The 17,985-nt window shown below is 48.8% G+C and overlaps 1 protein-coding gene across 4 annotated transcripts in view; it reads right to left on the bottom strand.

Moving 5' to 3' along the window:
- The window catches only part of LOC139281292 (protein kinase C beta type), a 387,614-nt gene that overhangs the window by 42,558 nt on the left and 327,071 nt on the right, over positions 1-17,985 (bottom strand). For all 4 annotated transcript variants that reach the window (XM_070901417.1, XM_070901419.1, XM_070901416.1 and 1 more), the window contains one exon: positions 8,341-8,432. In XM_070901417.1, the coding sequence (XP_070757518.1) occupies positions 8,341-8,432 (92 nt within the window). The remainder of the gene's footprint in view (positions 1-8,340; positions 8,433-17,985) is intronic.

Below are 17,985 nucleotides of genomic sequence, written 5' to 3'. Positions count from 1 at the left end.
CATTCTGACAGCTGCATGGTCACTTTTAGCCATAACCTTTTATTTCCAGTCTTGCATTTGAAGAGTGTCTTTCACAACTTCAGGATGCCTCAAAGTGCTTTACAGCCAATACTTTTTGAAGTGTAGTCACTGGTTTTATGTAGGAACTGTTATGAATGCAAACCTCATCAATGTATAAGATTTGCCACCAGGGAGCACACCTGTGGGAGACCCAAGGGTCACCTGTGCACCCTGGGCAAGCAGGTATAAAAGATAATCCACCATGCTGCTTCCTCACTTTGGAGTTACATTAAAGAGACCAAGGTCACAATGGTATGAGCTTACAACAGTCTTGTGGAGTTATTCTGAACAGAATAATTGGCGACGAGTTACAGATCATGAACTTTCACACGGTATTGGTTGCCGTTGGTATTCTTGAGAGATAGAAACATAGAAAATAGGTGCAGGAGTAGGCCATTCGGCCCTTCGAGCCTGCACCACCATTCAATAAGATCATGGTTGATCATTCCCTCAGTACCCCTTTCCTGCTTTCTCTCCATATCCCTTGATCCTCTTAGCCAGAAGGGCCATATCTAACTCCCTCTTGAATATATCCAATGAATTGGCATCAACAACTCTCTGCGGCAGGGAATTCCACAGGTTACCTCAGTCCTAAATGGTCTACCCCTTATCCTAAGACTGTGTCCCCTGGTTCTGGACTTCCCCAACATTGGGAACATTCTACCTGCATCTAACCTGTCCCATCCCGTCAGAATGTTGTATGTTTCTATGAGATCCCCTCTCATCCTTCTAAACTCCAATGTATAAAGGCCCAGTTGGTCTAGTCTCTCCTCATATGTCAGTCCAGCCATCCCGGGAATCAGTCTGGTGAACCTTCGCTGCACTCCCTCAATAGCAAGAACGTCCTTCCTCAGATTAGGAGACCAAAACTGAACACAATATTCCAGGTGAGGCCTCACCAAGGCCCTGTACAACTGCAGTAAGACCTTCCTACTCCTATATTCAAATCCCCTAGCTATGAAGGCCAACATACCATTTGCCTTCTTCACCGTCTGCTGTACCTGTATGCCAACTTTCAATGACTGATGAACCATGACACCCAGGTCTCATTGAACCTCCCCTTTTCCTCATCTTCCGCCATTCAGATAATATTCTGTCTTCGCGTTTTTGCCCCCAAAGTGGATAACCTCACATTTATCCACATTATACTGCATCTGCCAAGCATTTGCCCACTCACCGAACCTGTCCAAGTCACCCTGCAGCCTCTTAGCATCCCCCTCACAGCTCACACCGCCACCCAGTTTAGTGTCATCTGCAAATTTGGAGATATTACACTCAATTCCTTCATCTAAATCATTGATATATATTGTAAATAGCTGGGATCCCAGCACTGAGCCCTGCGGCACTCCACTAGTCACTGCCTGCCATTCTGAAAAGGACCTGTTTATCCTGATTCTCTGCTTCCTGTCTGCCAACCAGTTCCCTATCCACGTCAGTATATTACCCCCAATACAATGTCCTTTGATTTTGCACACCAATCTCGTGTGGGACCTTGTCAAAAGTCTTTTGAAAGTCCAAATACAACACATCCACTGGTTCTCCCTTGTCCACTCTGCTAGTTACATCTTCAAAAAATTTCAGAAGATTTGTCAAGCATGATTTCCCCTTCATAAATCCATGCTGACTTGGACCGATCCTGTCACTGCTTTCCAAATGCGCTGCTATTTCATCCTGAATGATTGATTCCAACATTTTCCCCACTACTGATGTCAGGCTAACCGGTCTATAATTACCCGCTTTCTCTCCCTCCCTTTTTAAAAAGTGGTGTTACATTAGCTACCCTCCAATCCATAGGAACTGATCCAGAGTCGATAGACTGTTGGAAAATGATCACCAATGCATCCATTATTTCTAGGGCCACTTCCTTAAGTACTCTGGGATGCAGACTATCAGGCCCCGGGGATTTATCGGCCTTCAATCCCATCAATTTCCCTAACACAATTTCCCACCTAATAAGGATATCCTTCAGTTCCTCCTTCTCACTAGACCCTCAGTCACTTAGTACTTCCGGAAGGTTATTTGTGTCTTCCTTCGTGAAGACAGAACCAAAGTATTTGTTCAATTGGTCTGCCATTTCTTTGTTCCCCATTATAAATTCACCTGAATCTGACTGCAAGGGACCTACGTTTGTCTTCACTAATCTTTTTCTCTTCACATATCTATAGAAGCTTTTGCAGTCAGTTTTTATGTTCCCGGCAAGCTTCTTCTCATACTCTATTTTCCCCCCTTTTAATTAAACCCTTTGTCCTCCTCTGCTGAATTCTAAATTTCTCCCAGTCCTCAGGTTTGCTGCTTTTTCTGGCCAATTTATATGTCTCTGCCTTGGATTTAACACTATCTTTAACTTCCCTTGTTAGCCACGGTTGAGCCACCTTCCCTGTTTTATTTTTACTCCAGACAGGGATATATAATTGCTGAAGTTCATCCATGTGATCTTTAAATGTTTGCCATTGCTTATCCACCATCAACCCTTCAAGTATCATTTGCCCGTCTATCCTAGCCAATTCATGCCTCAAACCATCGAAGTTACCTTTCCTTAAGTTCAGGGCCCTAGTTTCTGAATTAACTGTGTCACTCTCCATCTTAATAAAGAATTCTACTATGTTATGGTCACTCTTCCCCAAGGGGTGTCGCACAACAAGATTGCTAATTAGTCCTTTCTCATTACACATCACCCAGTCTAGGATGGCCAGCTCTCTAGTTGGTTCCTCGACATATTGGTCGAGAAAACCATCCCTAATACACTCCATGAAATCCTCCTCCACCACATTGCTACAAGTTTGGTTAGCCCAATCAATATGTAGATTAAAGTACCTTTATTGCATGCATCCCTAATTTCTTGTTTGACGCTGTCCCCAACCTTACTACTACTGTTTGGTGGTCTGTACACAACTCCCACTAGTGTTTTCTGCCCCTTGGTATTCCGTAGCTCCACCCATACCGATTCCACATCATCCAAGCTAATGCCCTTTCTTACTATTGCATTAATTTCCTCCTTTAACCAGCAATGCCACCCTGCCTCCTTTTCCTTTCTGTCTATCCTTCCTAAATGTTGAATACCCCTGGATGTTGAGTTTCCAGCCCTGGTCACTCTGGAGCCATGTCTACGTGATGCCAATTACATCATACCCATTAACTGCTATCTGCGCAGTTAATTCCGAATACTCCTCGCATTGAGGCACGGAGCCTTCAGGCTTGTCTTTCTAACATACTTTGCCCCTTTACAATTTTGCTGTAATGTGGTCCTTTTTGCTTTAGGTTTCTCTGCCCTCTACTTTTACATTCTATCTTTTGCTTCTGCCCCCATTCTACTTCCCTCTGTCTCCCTGCATAGGTTCCCATCCCCCTGCCATATTAGTTTAACTCCTCCCGAACAGCATGAGCAAACACTTTCCCTCGGACATTGGTTCCAGTCTTGCCCAGGTGCAGACCGTCCCACCTCCCAGAGAACCAGTTCCAATGTCCCAGGAATTTGAATCCCTCCCTTCTGCACCACTCCTCAAGCCCCGTAATCATCTGAGCTATCCTGTGATTCCTACTCTGTCTAGCACGTGGCACTGGTAGCAATCATGAGATTACTACTTTTGAGATCCTACTTTTTAAATTTAGCTCCTAGCTCTCTAAATTCGTCTTGTAGGACCTCATCCCATTTTTTACCTAATTCTTTGGTACCTATATGCACCATGACAACTGGCTGTTCACCTTCCCTTTTCAGAATGCCCTGCACCTTCTCCGATACATCCTTGACCCTTGCACCAGGGAGGCAACATACCATCCTAGAGTCTCGGTTGTGGCTGCAGAAACGTCTATTTATTCCCCTTACAATTGAATCCCCTATCCCTATAGCTCTCCCACTCTTTTTCCTGCCCTCCTGTGCAGCAGAGCCATCCACGGTACCAAGAACTTTGCTGCTGCTGCCCTCCCCTGACGAGTCATCTCCCCCAACAGTACCCAAAGTGGTGTATGTGTGTTGCAGGAGGATGACTGCAGGGGATCCCTGCACTACCTTCCTTGCACTGCTCTTCCAGTTGGTCACCCATTCCCTATCTGGCTGATTTGTTGAGGGTGATGATTGGGAAGCCTTTGTTGAGCGTCTCGACCAGTTCTTCGTGGGCAACGAGCTGGACACGGCTGAGATGGCGGTCGATTCTCCTCACCGTATGTGGGTCTTCGATATATGGCCTCATGAAAAATCTGCTGGCACCAGTCAAACCAACGGACAAGACTTACATAGAGCTGTGCACGCTGGTTCAGGAACACCTCAAGCCAAAGCAGAGCATCGTAATGGCCAGGTATCGCTTTTACACGCACCATCGCTCCGAGGGCCAGAACGTGGCGAGCTTTGTCGCCGACCCAGGACGCCTTGCGGGACAGTGCGAATTTGCTGGATCTTTGGAGGAAATGTTGCGGGACCTTTTCGTGCTTGGAATCGGCCACAAGGTCATTCTTCGTAAACTGCTGCCTGCCGAATTCCTAGATCTGAGCGAGGCCATCACGATAGCCCAGGCTTTCATATCCACAAGCGACAACACGAAACTGATATCTTCACAGCATTGAAGCTCACCGGCAAGTACTGTGCACAAAATAATGCCTTCAGCAGGCAGAACTGTACATGGCAGGGCCTACACGACCGCAGAGGCCAGGCCTAGTGTGACCAGAGGCCGCTGTGGGGTGTGAATGCGTATCCATTAACACCATGTTGGCGCTGCGGGGGCAGTCATAGAGCCCATCAATGTCAATTCAAGCACTGTGTGCGCAAGGGCTGTAGAACAATGGGGCACCTCCAGCGAATGTGCAAACGACCTGTGACTCACCACATGGCAGAGTCAGCAGAGGACGACCGATCCAGTGTGAATCATGCTGAACAAGTAGGAGAGGCAACTCAACCTGAGGGTGAAGAGGAAGTGTATGGGGTACACACCTTCACCACTAAACGCCCTCTAATAATGTTAAAAGTTAAACTTAATGGCATTCCAGTCTCCATGGAATTGGACAGGGGGGTGAGTCAATCAATCATGAGCCAGAAGGCTTTTGAGAAACTGTGGGGCAACAAGGCACAGAGGCCAAAAGTGAGCCTGATTTACACAACACTGCGCACTTACACCAAATAACTCATACCTGTTATCGGCAGTGCGGCAGTGAAAGTATCGTACGACGGAATGGTGCATGATTTACCTCTATGGATTGTACCAGGCAATGGCTGAACGCTGTTCGGCAGAAGCTGGCTAGGAAAGATCCGATGGAACTGGGACAACATCGAAGCATTGTCTTTGGTGGATGATGCTCCGTGCGCCCAGGTGCTAAACAAATTCCCGGCGTTAGTTGAGCCAGGCATCGACAACTTCACAGGCACCAAGGTGCAGATCCATCTTGTTCCTGGGGCACGGCCCGTTCATCACAAGGCCCGAGCAGTCCCATATATGATGCGAGAGAAAGTCGAGATTGAGCTGGACAGATTTCAACGAGAGGGAATCATATCGCCTGTCGAGTTCAACGAGTGGGCCAGTCCAATTGTGCCGGTGCTAAAGAACAATGGAACGGTCAGAATCTGCGGGGACTACAAGGTAACAATCAACCGAGTCTCGTTACAGGACCAGTACCCACTACCCAAAGCGGAGGACCTATTCACAACGCTAGCAGGGGGAAAGTGATTCACCAAGCTAGACCTAACCTCTGCTTACGTGACACAGGAGCTGGCTGAACCATCAAAGAAATGGGCGTGCATCAACACGCACAAAGGACTGTTCGTGTACCACTGATGCCCCTTAGGGATTCGCTCGGCTGCGGCCATCTTCCAGAGGAACATGGAGAGTCTGCTGAAATCGGCACGGTTCCATGCACCGTGGTGTTCCAAGACGACATCTTGATCACTGGTCGCAACACCACCGAACACTTGCACAACCTGGAAGAGGTTCGAAAGCGACTGGACAAAGTGGGACTCAGGCTGAAACGCTCCAAGTGTGTTTTCCTGGCACCAGAGGTCGAATTTCTGGGGAGAAAGATTGCGGCAGATGGCATCAGACCCACGGACTCCAAGACGCAGGCCATCAAGAATGCACCCAGACCACAGAATGTGATGGAGCTGCATTCGTTCCTGAGACTCCTCAACTATTTTGGTAACTTTCTACCGGGGTTGAGCACTTTGCTGGAACCCTTGCATTTACTGCTATGCAAGGGTGATGACTGGGTTTGGGGTAAATCTCAAGAGACAGCCTTTAATAAGGCCAGAAACCTGCTATGCTCTAAAAAGTTACTTGTATTGTATGACCCGTGTAAATGTTTAGTACGAGCTTGTGATGCTTCGTTGTACGGGATCGGTTGTGTGCTACAGCAAGCAAATGTGTCGGGCAAACTGCAACCGGTTGCATATGTGTCCAGAAGTTTATCCAAGGCTGAAAGAGCCTACAGTATTGGTTGAGAAAGAAGCGTTAGCATGTGTATACAGGGTTAAGAAAATGTACCAATACCTATTTGGTCTCCAGTTCGAGCTCGAAATCGACCACAAACCGCTTACTTCGTTGCTCTCAGAAAGCAAAGGTATTAACACCAATGCTTCGTCCCGCATCCAAAGATGGGCACTAACATTATCTGCGCATGACTATGTAATCCGCCACAGACCAGGCACTGAGAACTGTGCTGATGCCCTCAGTCGGCTACCATTGCCCACCACCGGGGTGGAAATGGCGCAACCCGCAGACTTGCTTCTTGTAATGATGCTTTTGAGAGCGAGGGGTCACCTGTCACGGCTCGCCAGACCAGGACCTGGAGTAGCCTAGATTCGGCGCTATCACTAGTAAAACGCTGCATCCTTAATGGGAGCTGGTCGTCGGTTCCCGCGGAAATGCAAGATGAAATTAAACCGTTCCACCGACGTAAGGATGAATTGTCCATCCAATCGACTTGTCTCCTATGGGGGAATCGCGTGGTTTTGCCAAAAAAAGGCAGGGAAACATTTATACGCGACCTACACAGTACCCACCCAGGCATAGTCATGATGAAGGCTATCGCCAGGTCGCACGTTTGGTGGCCCGGCATTGACTCCGAATTGGAGTCATGTGTACACCAATGCAACACTTGCTCACAGTTGAGAAATGCACCCAGGGAGGCCCCACTGAGCCTGTGGTCATGGCCCTCCAAACCGTGGTCCAGGGTCCACGTGAATTTTGCTGGCCCTTTTCTAGGAAAGATGTTTCTAGTAGCAGTGGACACTTACTCCAAATGGATTGCTGGCACTGTTTTAGCCAAGGAGGGTAATGGAGTGTTTGTTGTTAAACTGTTGAATGGGAAAACGTGCAGAAAGCACTTGGATCAGAGCAAACTACGATTCACTAACAACCAAAAACAGTTTGGAGACGACTTTACCATCTATAATCCACCAACACACACCCAACCAGCAATCGACCTCACTGTCAACCATTAGGATGAACTCATCATGCCCTACAGTCCGATCAGACCAGCCACATTGTCGTGCAGCAACGATCCGACCAACTCACCCATGCCAGGACTTCAACTCGGGCGATCGACCCGAGAACGCAGATCGCCTCAACCTGTAAATAACTTTTACTAAGACTTTGCAGGTGGGGGGAGGGGGGGGGGTGATGATGTTATGTATGCAAACCTCACCAATGTGTAAGACTTGCCACCAGGGGGCACACCTGTGGGAGACCTAAGGGTCACCTGTGCACCCTGGGAAAGCAGGTATAAAAGGTGATCCACCATGCTGCTTCCTCACTTTGGAGTTACATTAAAGAGACCAAGGTCACAATGGTTTGAGCTTACAACAGTCTTGTGGAGTTATTCTGAACAGAATAGGAATCACGGCATTCGATTTGTGCACAGCAAGCTCCACAAACAGCAATGTGATAATGACCAGATCATCTGTTTTAGTGATGTTGGTTGATGGATAAATGTTGCGCAGAACACTGGGGGGAACTCCCCTGCTCTTCTTCGAAGAGAGTAATGGGATCTTTCATGTCCACCTGAGAGAGCAGACAGGGCCTCGGTTTAACGTCTCATCCAGAAAACGCACCTCTGACAGTGCAGCACTGATTGCACTGAAGTGTCAGCATGGATTATGTACTCAAGTCTCTGGAATGGAGCTTGAACCCACAACTTTCTGACTCAGAAGCAAGGGTGCTACCCACTGAGTCACGGCTGAGAGTTTCCCAGGGGACACTGATGGTTTGGTGAAACAAAACGAATTTTGGAATATATGTCTGTGGAAGAGCCTTACTTGAAGTGGAGAGGGAAGGGTAATTCTGTGCCGAGACAGATACTTACACAGTATGGGGCTCCTTGAATCTGCCAACCTGCTGAATCTGGTACATGAGATCACCTCCATTAACGTATTCCATTACAAAGTACAAACGCTCCTGATGGGGGAACAGACAGTGACAAAATCATTGCCCACATGGAAGGCAAAGCTTAATACAAATTTATACACAACTTTACAACACAGCACACTATGGCACCTTCAACATCCACTGCCCCAATTCCCAGTCTGTTTGAAATCCCTTTTTATCTATGTTTACTTAGAACACCATGAACCAAACAGCAATGAAACAAGAGATAGGGTTAAACCAGGGAGTGGACAGACTGTAAATCAGCCACAATCCATTGTACAAATTACAAAGAATTACCTAGAAGATACAGCACATAAACAGGCCATTCGGCCCAACCAGTCCATCCTTCCCCATCTAACTATCAGCATAACCCTCTATTCCCTTCTCCCTCATCTGTTTATGTAGCTTCCCCTTAACTGCATCTAGACTACTCGCCTCAACCACTCCCTGTGGTAGCGAGTTCCACATTCTCACCACTATCTGGGTAAAGAAGTTTCTTCTGAATTTCCTATTTGATTTCTTGACCGCCTTATATTGATGGCCTCTAGTTTTGCTCTTCCCCACAAGTGGAAACGTTCTCTCTGTGTCGACTCTTATCAAAGTCTTTCATAATTTTCAAGACCTCTATTAGGTCACTCCTCAGCCTTCTCTTTTCAACAGAAAAGAGACCAGCCTGTTCACCCTATCCTGATAGGTATAACCTCATTTCTGGTATCATCCTTGTCAATCTTTTTTGCACCCTTTCCAGTGCCTCTATATCCATTTTATAGTATGGCGACCAGAACTATGCTCCAAGTGTGGTCTAAGCAAGGTTCGATACAAGTTGAGCGCAAGTCCTCCACCTTCCATTTCTATCCCTCTACAAATAAACCTGTTGTGTATCTGTAAAGCATGCACTTCCATGTTCCTCTACCTGGGAGCGCATCCCCTGAAGTCCCAAGGGATCCTTTGGGAGCACTGTATATAAGCCGGCCCCTAAGGCCTGTTCCTCACTCTGGAGTGTCTTATTAAAGACTGAGGTCACTGTTACTTTAACCTCCCTGTGTGCAGCCTCATCTGTGTTAGGAACACAATAACTGGCGACGAGTATACGAATCCTACTAAAAAATGCAGCAAACTGTGGGCATCCTGGAGAAGTTCTCGGAGGGTGAGGACTGGGAAGCCTATGTCGAACGGCTAGACCAGTACTTTGTAGCCAATGAGCTAGACGGAGAAGGAAGCGCTGCTAAAAGGAGAGCGGTCCTCCTCACAGTCTGCAGGGCACCGACCTACAGCCTCATGAAGAATCTTCTGGCTTTGGTGAAACCCACAGATAAGTCGTATGAGGAGCTGTGTATACTGGTTCGGGAGCATCTTAACCTGAGAGAGAGCGTGTTGATGGCGAGGTATCGGTTCTACACGTACCAGCGATCTGAAGGTCAGGAAGTGGTGAGCTACGTCGCCGAGCTAAGGCGACTTGCAGGATAATGTGAGTTTGATGGCTACCTGGAGCAGATGCTCAGAGACTTTTTTGTACTGGGCATTGGCCACGAGACCATCCTACGGAAACTTTTGACTGTAGAGACACCGACCCTCAGTCAGGCCATTGCGATAGCACAGGCGTTTATGTCCACCAGTGATAACACCAAACAAATCTCTCAGCACACAAGTGCTAGCAATGTTCATAAATTAACTGGAAGTGTGTTTGCGAGCAGAAATGTACAGGGCAGAAACCACGAGTCTGCAACTGCTAGCAGGCCTCAGGTGACCTAGATGACTCAGAGTCCCCATCAAAGGATGAATGCAAGGCAATTCACACCTTGTTGGTGTTGTGGAGGCTTCCATTCAGCCTATTCATGCTGTTTCAAAGGTTATGTTTGCAAGAGCTGTGGAACAATGGGGCACCTCCAACGAGCTTGCAGACGAGCTGCAAGCTCTGCAGAACCTGCTAACCAACACGTGGCAGAGGAAGATCGGTCCATGGTGGATCAAAGCAATTTCGAGCCTCAGAGAGAGGAGGCAGATGCTGAAGTACACGGGGTGCACACATTTTCGACAAAATGTCCACCTATAATGCTAAATGTAAAATTGAATGGCTTACCTGTAGCCATGGAACTGGACACTGGCGCTAGCCAATCCATCATGAGTAAAAAGATGTTTGAGACACTGTGGTGCACTCAGACCAGCCCTGAGCCCCATCCACACGAAACTGAAAACGTACACCAAAGAGCTTATCATTGTCCTAGGCAGCGCCATGGTCAAGGTCACCTACGCGGGCACGGTGCACGAACTGCCATTCTGGATTGTCCCGGGCGATGGCCCCACACTGCTTGGAAGGAGCTGGCTGGGCAAAATCTGCTGGAACTGGGATGACATCCGAGTGCTATCACATGTCGATGAGGCCTCATGTACTCAGGTTCTTAACAAATTTCCTTCCATTTTTGAGCCAGGCATTGGAAACTTTTCCGGGGCAAAGGTGCGGATCCACTTGGTCCCAGAGGCACGACTCATTTACCACAAGGCGCGAGCGGTACCTCACATGATGAGGGAGAGAGTGGAAATCGAGCTGGACAGGCAGCAACGCGAGGGCATCATCTCCCCAGTGGAATTCAGCGAGTGGGCCAGCCCGATCGTTCCAGTACTCAAAAGTGATGGCACGGTCAGGATTTGCGGTGATTATAAAGTAACTATTAATCGTTTCTCGCTGCAGGACCAATACCCGCTACCTAAGGCAGACGACCTATTTGCGACGCTGGCAGGAGGCAAGACATTCACCAAGCTCGACCTGACTTCAGCCTACATGACGCAGGAGCTGGAGGAGTCTTTGAAGGGCCTCACCTGCATCAACACACACAAGGGACTGTTCATCTACAACAGATGCCCGTTTGGAATTCGGTCGGCTGCAGTGATCTTCCAGAGAAACATGGAGAGCCTACTCAAGTCGGCACCACGCACGGTGGTTTTTCAGGGCGACATATTGGTCACGGGTCGGGACACCGTCAAGCACCTACAAAACCTGGAGGAGGTCCTCCAGTGACTGGATCATGTAGGGCTGCGGCTGAAGAGGTTGAAATGCGTCTTCATCGCAACAGAAGTGGAGTTTTTGGGGAGAAAGATCGTGGCGGACGGCATTCAGCCCACAGATGCCAAGACAGAGGCTATCAGGAACACGCCCAGGCCATGGAACGTCAAGGAGCTGCGGTCGTTTCTGGGACTTCTCAACTATTTTGGTAACTTCCTACTGGGGTTAAGCACCCTCTTAGAGCCCCTACATGTGTTATTGTGCAAAGGTGAGAACTGGGTATGGGGAAAATACCAAGTAATTGCTTTTGAGAAAGCCAGAAACATTTTATGCTCCAACAAGCTGCTTGTATTGTATAACCCATGTAAAAGACTTGTGCTAGCATGTGATGTGTCGTCGTACGGAGTCGGGTTTGTATTACAACAAGCTAACGTTGCGGGGAAGTTGCAACCTGTCGCCTATGCCTCCAGGAGCTTATCTAAGGCCGAGAGGGCCTACAGCATGATTAAGAAAGAGGCATCAGCATGTGTGTTCGGGGTAAAGAAAATGCATCTGTACCTGCTTGGCCTCAAATTTGAGCTGGAAACCGATCACAAGCCCCTCATATCCCTGTTCGCTAAAAACAAGGGGATAAATACTAATGCCTCAGCCCGCATACAAAGGTAAGCACTCGCGCTATCAGCGTATAACTATACCATCCGCCACAGGCCAGGCACCGAGAACTGTGCTGATGCTCTCAGTTGGCTACCATTGCCCACCATGGGGGTGGAAATGGTGCAGCCTGCAAACTTGTTGATGGTCATGGAAGCATTTGAAAATGATAAATCACCTGTCATGACCCGTCAGATTAGGATTTGGACCAGCCAAGATCCTCTCCTGTCTCTGGTAAAAAACTGTACTGCATGGGAGCTGGGCCAGCATCCCCGTTGAAATGCAAGAGTTAATCAAGCCGTTCCAGCGGCGAAAGGACGAGCTGTTGATTCAGGCAGACCGCCTGTTGTGGGATAACCGTGTAGTGCTATCCAAAAAGGGCAGGGAGACGTTCATCTCGGATCTCCACAGCACATACCCGGGTATAGTAATGATGAAAGCGGTTAGCAGATCCCACGTGTGGTGGCCCGGTATCGACTCTGACAGAGTCCTGTGTACGGCAATGCAGCATGTGTGCTCAGTTGAGCAACGCGACCAGAGAGGCACCACTAAGTTTGTGGTCCTGGCCCTCCAGACCATGGTCGAGGATCCATGTTGACTATGCGGGCCCGTTTCTCGGTAAAATGTTCTTGGTGGTGGTGGATGCTTTTTCAAAATGGATTGAATGTGAAATAATGTCGGGAAGCACCGCCACCGCCACCATTGAAAGCCTGAGGGCCATGTTTGCCACTCACGGCCTGCCTGACATACTGGTCAGTGACAACGGGCCATGTTTCACCAGTGCCAAATTTAAAGAATTTATGACCCGCAATGGGATCAAACATGTCACCTCGGCCCCGTTTAAACCAGCCTCCAATAGGCAGGCAGAGCGGGCAGTACAAACAATCAAATAGAGCCTTAAACGAGTCACAGAAGGCTCACTCCAAACCCGCCTGTCCCGAGTACTGCTCAGCTACCGCACGAGACCCCACTCGCTCACAGGGGTGCCCCCGGCTGAGCTACTCATGAAAAGGACAAAGGACACTTAGAACCAGACTCTCGCTGGTTCACCCCAACCTGCATGATCAGGTAGAGAGCAGGCGGCAGCAACAAAATGTAAACAATGGTCGTGCCACTGTGTCACGGGAAATTGATCTGAATGACCCTGTGTATGTGCTAAACTATGGACATGGTCCCAAGTGGATCGCGGGCACGGTGATAGCTAAAGAAGGGAGTAGGGTGTTTGTAGTCAAACTAGACAATGGACAAATTTGCAGAAAGCATCTGGACCAAACGAGGCTGTGGTTCACAGACTGCCCTGAACAACCCACAGCAGACACCACCTTTTTCGAGCCCACAACACACACCCAAAGGATCAACGACACCACCCCGGAACAGGAAATCGAACCCATCACGCCCAACAGCCCAGCAAGGCCAGGCTCACCCAGCAGCCCTGCAGGGCCGCCAACACGCCAGCCCAGCGAGGGCACAGCCAACACACCAGAACAGACATTTGTACCGAGGCGGTCTACCAGGGAAAGAAAGGCTCCCGACCGCCTCACCTTGTAAATAGTTTTCACTTTGACTTTCGGGGGGGGGGGGGCGGGGTGTGATGTTGTGTATCTGTAAAGCATGCACTCCCATGTTCCGCCACCAGGGAGCGCATCCCCTGAAGTCCCAAGGGATCCCAGCATCCCTTGGGAGCACTGTATATAAGCCGGCCCCTAAGGCCTGTTCCTCACTCTGGAGTGTCTTAATAAAGGCTGAGGTCACTGTTACTTTAACCTTCCCGTGTGCAGTCTCACCTGTGTTAGGAACGCAATAAAACCCTCGTGCTTTTTTAAATAGCCTTATTAATCTGCATTATTACTTTTAGTGATTTGAGCATTTAAAAGCATAAGAACATAAGAAATAGGAGCAGGAATAGGCCATACGGCCCCTCGAGCCTGCTCCGCCATTCAATACGATCATGGCTGATCCGATCATGGACTCAGGTCCATCTCCCTGCCCGCTTGCCATAACCCCTTATCGTTTAAGAAACTGTTTATTTCTGTCTTAAATTTGTACTCCTAGATCCCTTTGTTCCTCTACCCCATTTAGATTCTTATTTTCCAAGTAATATGCGACCTTATTTTCCTTACCAAAATCTAATACCTCACACTTGTGTTGAAATTCATTTGCCAATTATATGTCCATTCAGCAAGTTTATAAACATCTTGTAATTTGTTGCAGTCCTCCTTAATATTGACTATACACCCCCCCCCACCCCCGTCATTCGCAAATTTAGAAATTGTGTTCCAAAGTGTAAATTGTTGATATAAATTGTGAATAACAGTGGTCCCAGCACTGATCCTTGTGGGATCTCACTTTCAACCTCTGCCACTGTGAACAGTTACCCTTTATCCCTGCTCACTGCTCTGTCTTGCAGCCAGCTGGCTAAACATTCTGCTACTTGTTCCAACTCAGCATGTTCTGACTTTATTTATCAGGACTACGGACGAAGAGTTGGAAAGTGGGATTAGGCTGGATAGCTCTTGGTCAGCCGGCGCGGACATGATGGGCCGAAATGGCCTCCTTTCGCTGTAAATTTCTATGATTCCTATTATGTGGCACCTTATCAAAGGCCTTTTGGAAATCTAGATAAATTACATCCATTGCATTACCCTTGTCTACTCTCACTGTTACCTCTTCAAAGAATTTAAAGAGGTTGGTCAAGCAAAACTTTTCCTTTTGAAATCCATACTATTCATTATTATATTTTTGGTGTCGTTGGGCCCAAGTTTCGGCCTCAGTTGCTCCTGATTTTTTGGAGCAACTGGTAGAACGGAGTGTCTTAGAAATTCAAATTCTCGGCATTTAGTTTGCTCCAGTTCTAGTCAGTTAGAACAGTTTCACTTTGGAACAGAATTTTTTTTTCAAAAGGGGGCGTGTCCGGCCACTTATGCCTGTTTTCAAAGTTTCAGCAGTGAAAACTTACTCCAAACTAACTTAGAATGGAGTAAGTGAAGATTTTTGTACGCTCGAAAAAACCTTGTCTACACTTTAGAAAATCAGGCGTAGGTTACAAATCAGGTGTAGGGAATGGGAGGGGGGGGGGTTTAAAGGAAAGTTTACAAACATTAAACACTTCAATTTTACAAAAAGAGTCATCGTCAATAATAAATTATAAATACATCAATAAATCAACCAATAAACCAATCAAAAAAAATTAATAAAAAATAATTAAAAAAAAAAAATCAATAAAACAAAACATTTTCTACTTACTGACTGTAGCGCCAGGAGTCCTCCAACAGCGTGCTGGGACGTTCCCCCCCCCCCCGTGTGTCTCTGTTCGTGTCTCTATCTCTCTGTCTACCTGTGTGTGTCTCTCTCACTCTCTGTCTGTGTTTCTGACAGCGAGGGGTGGAGGGGAGGGGGAGGATGGGGAGGGGGGGTGGAGGGGAGGGGGAGGAGGGGGGGTGTAGTGGGGGAGAGGGGTTGGGGGGTGAGAAGGGAGGGAGGGGAGGGGGTGAGAAGGGAGGGGGGTGAGAAGGGAGGGAGGGGAGGGGGTGAGAAGGGAGGGAGGGGAGGGGGTGAGAAGGGAGGGGAGGTGAGAAGGGAGGGGAGGTGAGAAGGGAGGGGGTGTGAGAAGGGAGGGGGTGTGAGAAGGGAGGGAGGGGAGGGGGGGAGAGAAGGGAGGGAGGGGGGGGAAGAGGGAGGGGAGGGGGAAGAGAAGGGAGGGAGGGGAAGAGAAGAGGGGAAGAGAAGGGGGGAAGAGAGAGAGAGAGAGAGAGAGAGAGAGAGAGAGAGAGAAGAGAGAGAGGGAGAGAAAGAAAGGAGAGGGAGGCCCGGCCAGGCCCAAGACTTCGAGCTTAGACTTACCGGATTGACAGGTAGGTGGCGTCGGGTCAGGAGTCCGGGTGGGGTCGGTCGGGGGGGCGGAGATCAGTCGGGGGGGGGGGCGAAGATTGGTCGGGGGATGGGCGGAGAGATCGGGGGGGGGGGGGGTGGGGTGGGGAGATCGGTCGGGAGCGGAGGTCGGTCAGGGAGGTGGGGGGGGGGGGAAGGTCGGGAGCAGGGGAAGCGGAGGTCGGGTCGGGGGGGGAGGGCAGTCCAGTGGGGGGGGGGGGGGGGGGTGGGAAGCGGGAGTCGAGTCGGGTCGGGAGGAAGCAGGAGCTGGGCGTGGGAGGAGCCTTATTCACGCAGCCCCAGTGAGGCCATTCGGCCAGGGCTAGGGGCTGTGTGCTTCGGGCCCCTCCCACACAGTTTTGGGCGCCTGGAGCTACTGCACATGCGCGCCCACTGTAGCGCGCATGTGCAGAGGTCCCGGCACTGTTTCCAGCGCAGGGACCTGGTTCCGCCCCCTACTGCTCGTGCTGCGCTGCGCTGAGCTGCAAACGACCAGCAGGGAGCCGGAGAATCTGGAAGTTTTTTTTAGGCGCACTTTGTGGCGTGAAAAACGGGCGTCCAGGTCGGGGCTGCGCCGTTCTAGGCGCGGCCCGAAACTTGGGCCCATTATGTTCTTGTAGACACTTCCACATTTCATGGAGTCACTTTGAATATTTCTTACCACACCTAATCACTAGAGCTGAGCGTGGTGCAGAGATAAAATAGAAACATAGAAACATAAGACATTTACAGCGCTAAAGAGGCCATTTCGGCCCATCGTGTCCATGCCGGCCGACAAAGAGTCCCACGGCCCTTGGTCAGCAGCCCTGAAGGTTACATACAAACCTATGAACAATGACGGAAAGGCAAAGAGCACCCAGACCAACCAGTCCGCCTCACACAGCTGTGATACCCCTTATACTGAAACATTCTACACTCCACCCCAACCGGAACCATGTGATCTCCTGGGAGAGGCAAAAACCAGATAAAAACCCAGGCCAATTCTGGGAGAAAAAACCTGAGAAAATTCCTCTCCAATCCATCTAGGCGATTGAAACTAGTCCAGGAGATCACCCTGCCGTATTCGATTCCCTGCAGTACTTACCATTATATTTGCGCTGTCCAACAAAAGGTTATGCAATCTAATCCCAATTACCAGCTCTGGGTCCGTAACCCTGCAAGTTGCTCCACTTTAAGTACCCATCCAACCATCTCTTAAAAGTGGTGAGGGTTTCTGCATCCACCACTCTTCCAGGCAGCGAGTTCCAGATCCCCACAACCCTCTGTATAAAGAAGCCACCCGTCAAATCCCCTCTAAACCTTCCACCAACCACCTTAAAACTATGCCCCCTTGTAATAGACTCTTCCACCAATGGAATTAGGACCTTACTATCCACTATGTCCAGGCCCCTCAATATTTTGTACACCTCAATGAGGTCTCCTCTCAACCTCCTCTGTTCCAATGAGAACAAACCCAGCCTATCCAATCTGTCCTCATAACTAAGATTCCATTCCAGGCAGCATCCTAGTAAATCTCCTCTGCACCCTCTCTAGTGTAATCACGTCCTTCCCATAAAACGGCGACCAGAACTGCACGCAGTACTCCAGTTGTGGCCCAACCAAAGTATTATACAATTTAAGCATAACCTCCCTGCTCTTATATTCTATGCCTCGGCCAATAAAGGCAAGCATTCCGTTTGGCTTCTTAACCACCTTATCCACCTGGCCTGTTACTTTCAGGGATCTGTGGACAAGCACTCCAAGGTCCCTTTGTTCATCTACACTATTAAGTGGCCTATTGCTTAATGTATACACATTAGAACATAAGAAATAGGAATAGGAGTAGGCCATACGGACCCTCGAGCCTGCTCCGCCATTAAATAAGATCATGGCTGATCTGATCATGGACTCAGCTCCAATTCCCTGTCCGCTCCCCATAACCCCTTAACGTTTAAGAAACTGTCTATTTCTGTCTTAAATTTATTCAATGTACCAGCTTCCACAGCTCTCTTAGGCAGTGAATTCCACAGAAGAAATTTCTCCTCATCTCAGTTTTAAATGGGCGGCCCCTTATTCTAAGATCAT

The sequence above is a fragment of the Pristiophorus japonicus genome, chromosome 15, assembly GCF_044704955.1.
Source record: "Pristiophorus japonicus isolate sPriJap1 chromosome 15, sPriJap1.hap1, whole genome shotgun sequence".
In the NCBI taxonomy this organism is placed as follows: domain Eukaryota; kingdom Metazoa; phylum Chordata; class Chondrichthyes; family Pristiophoridae; genus Pristiophorus; species Pristiophorus japonicus.
The sequence above is the reverse complement of the archived record's forward strand: the minus strand, read 5'-3'. Positions and strand labels throughout refer to the sequence as shown.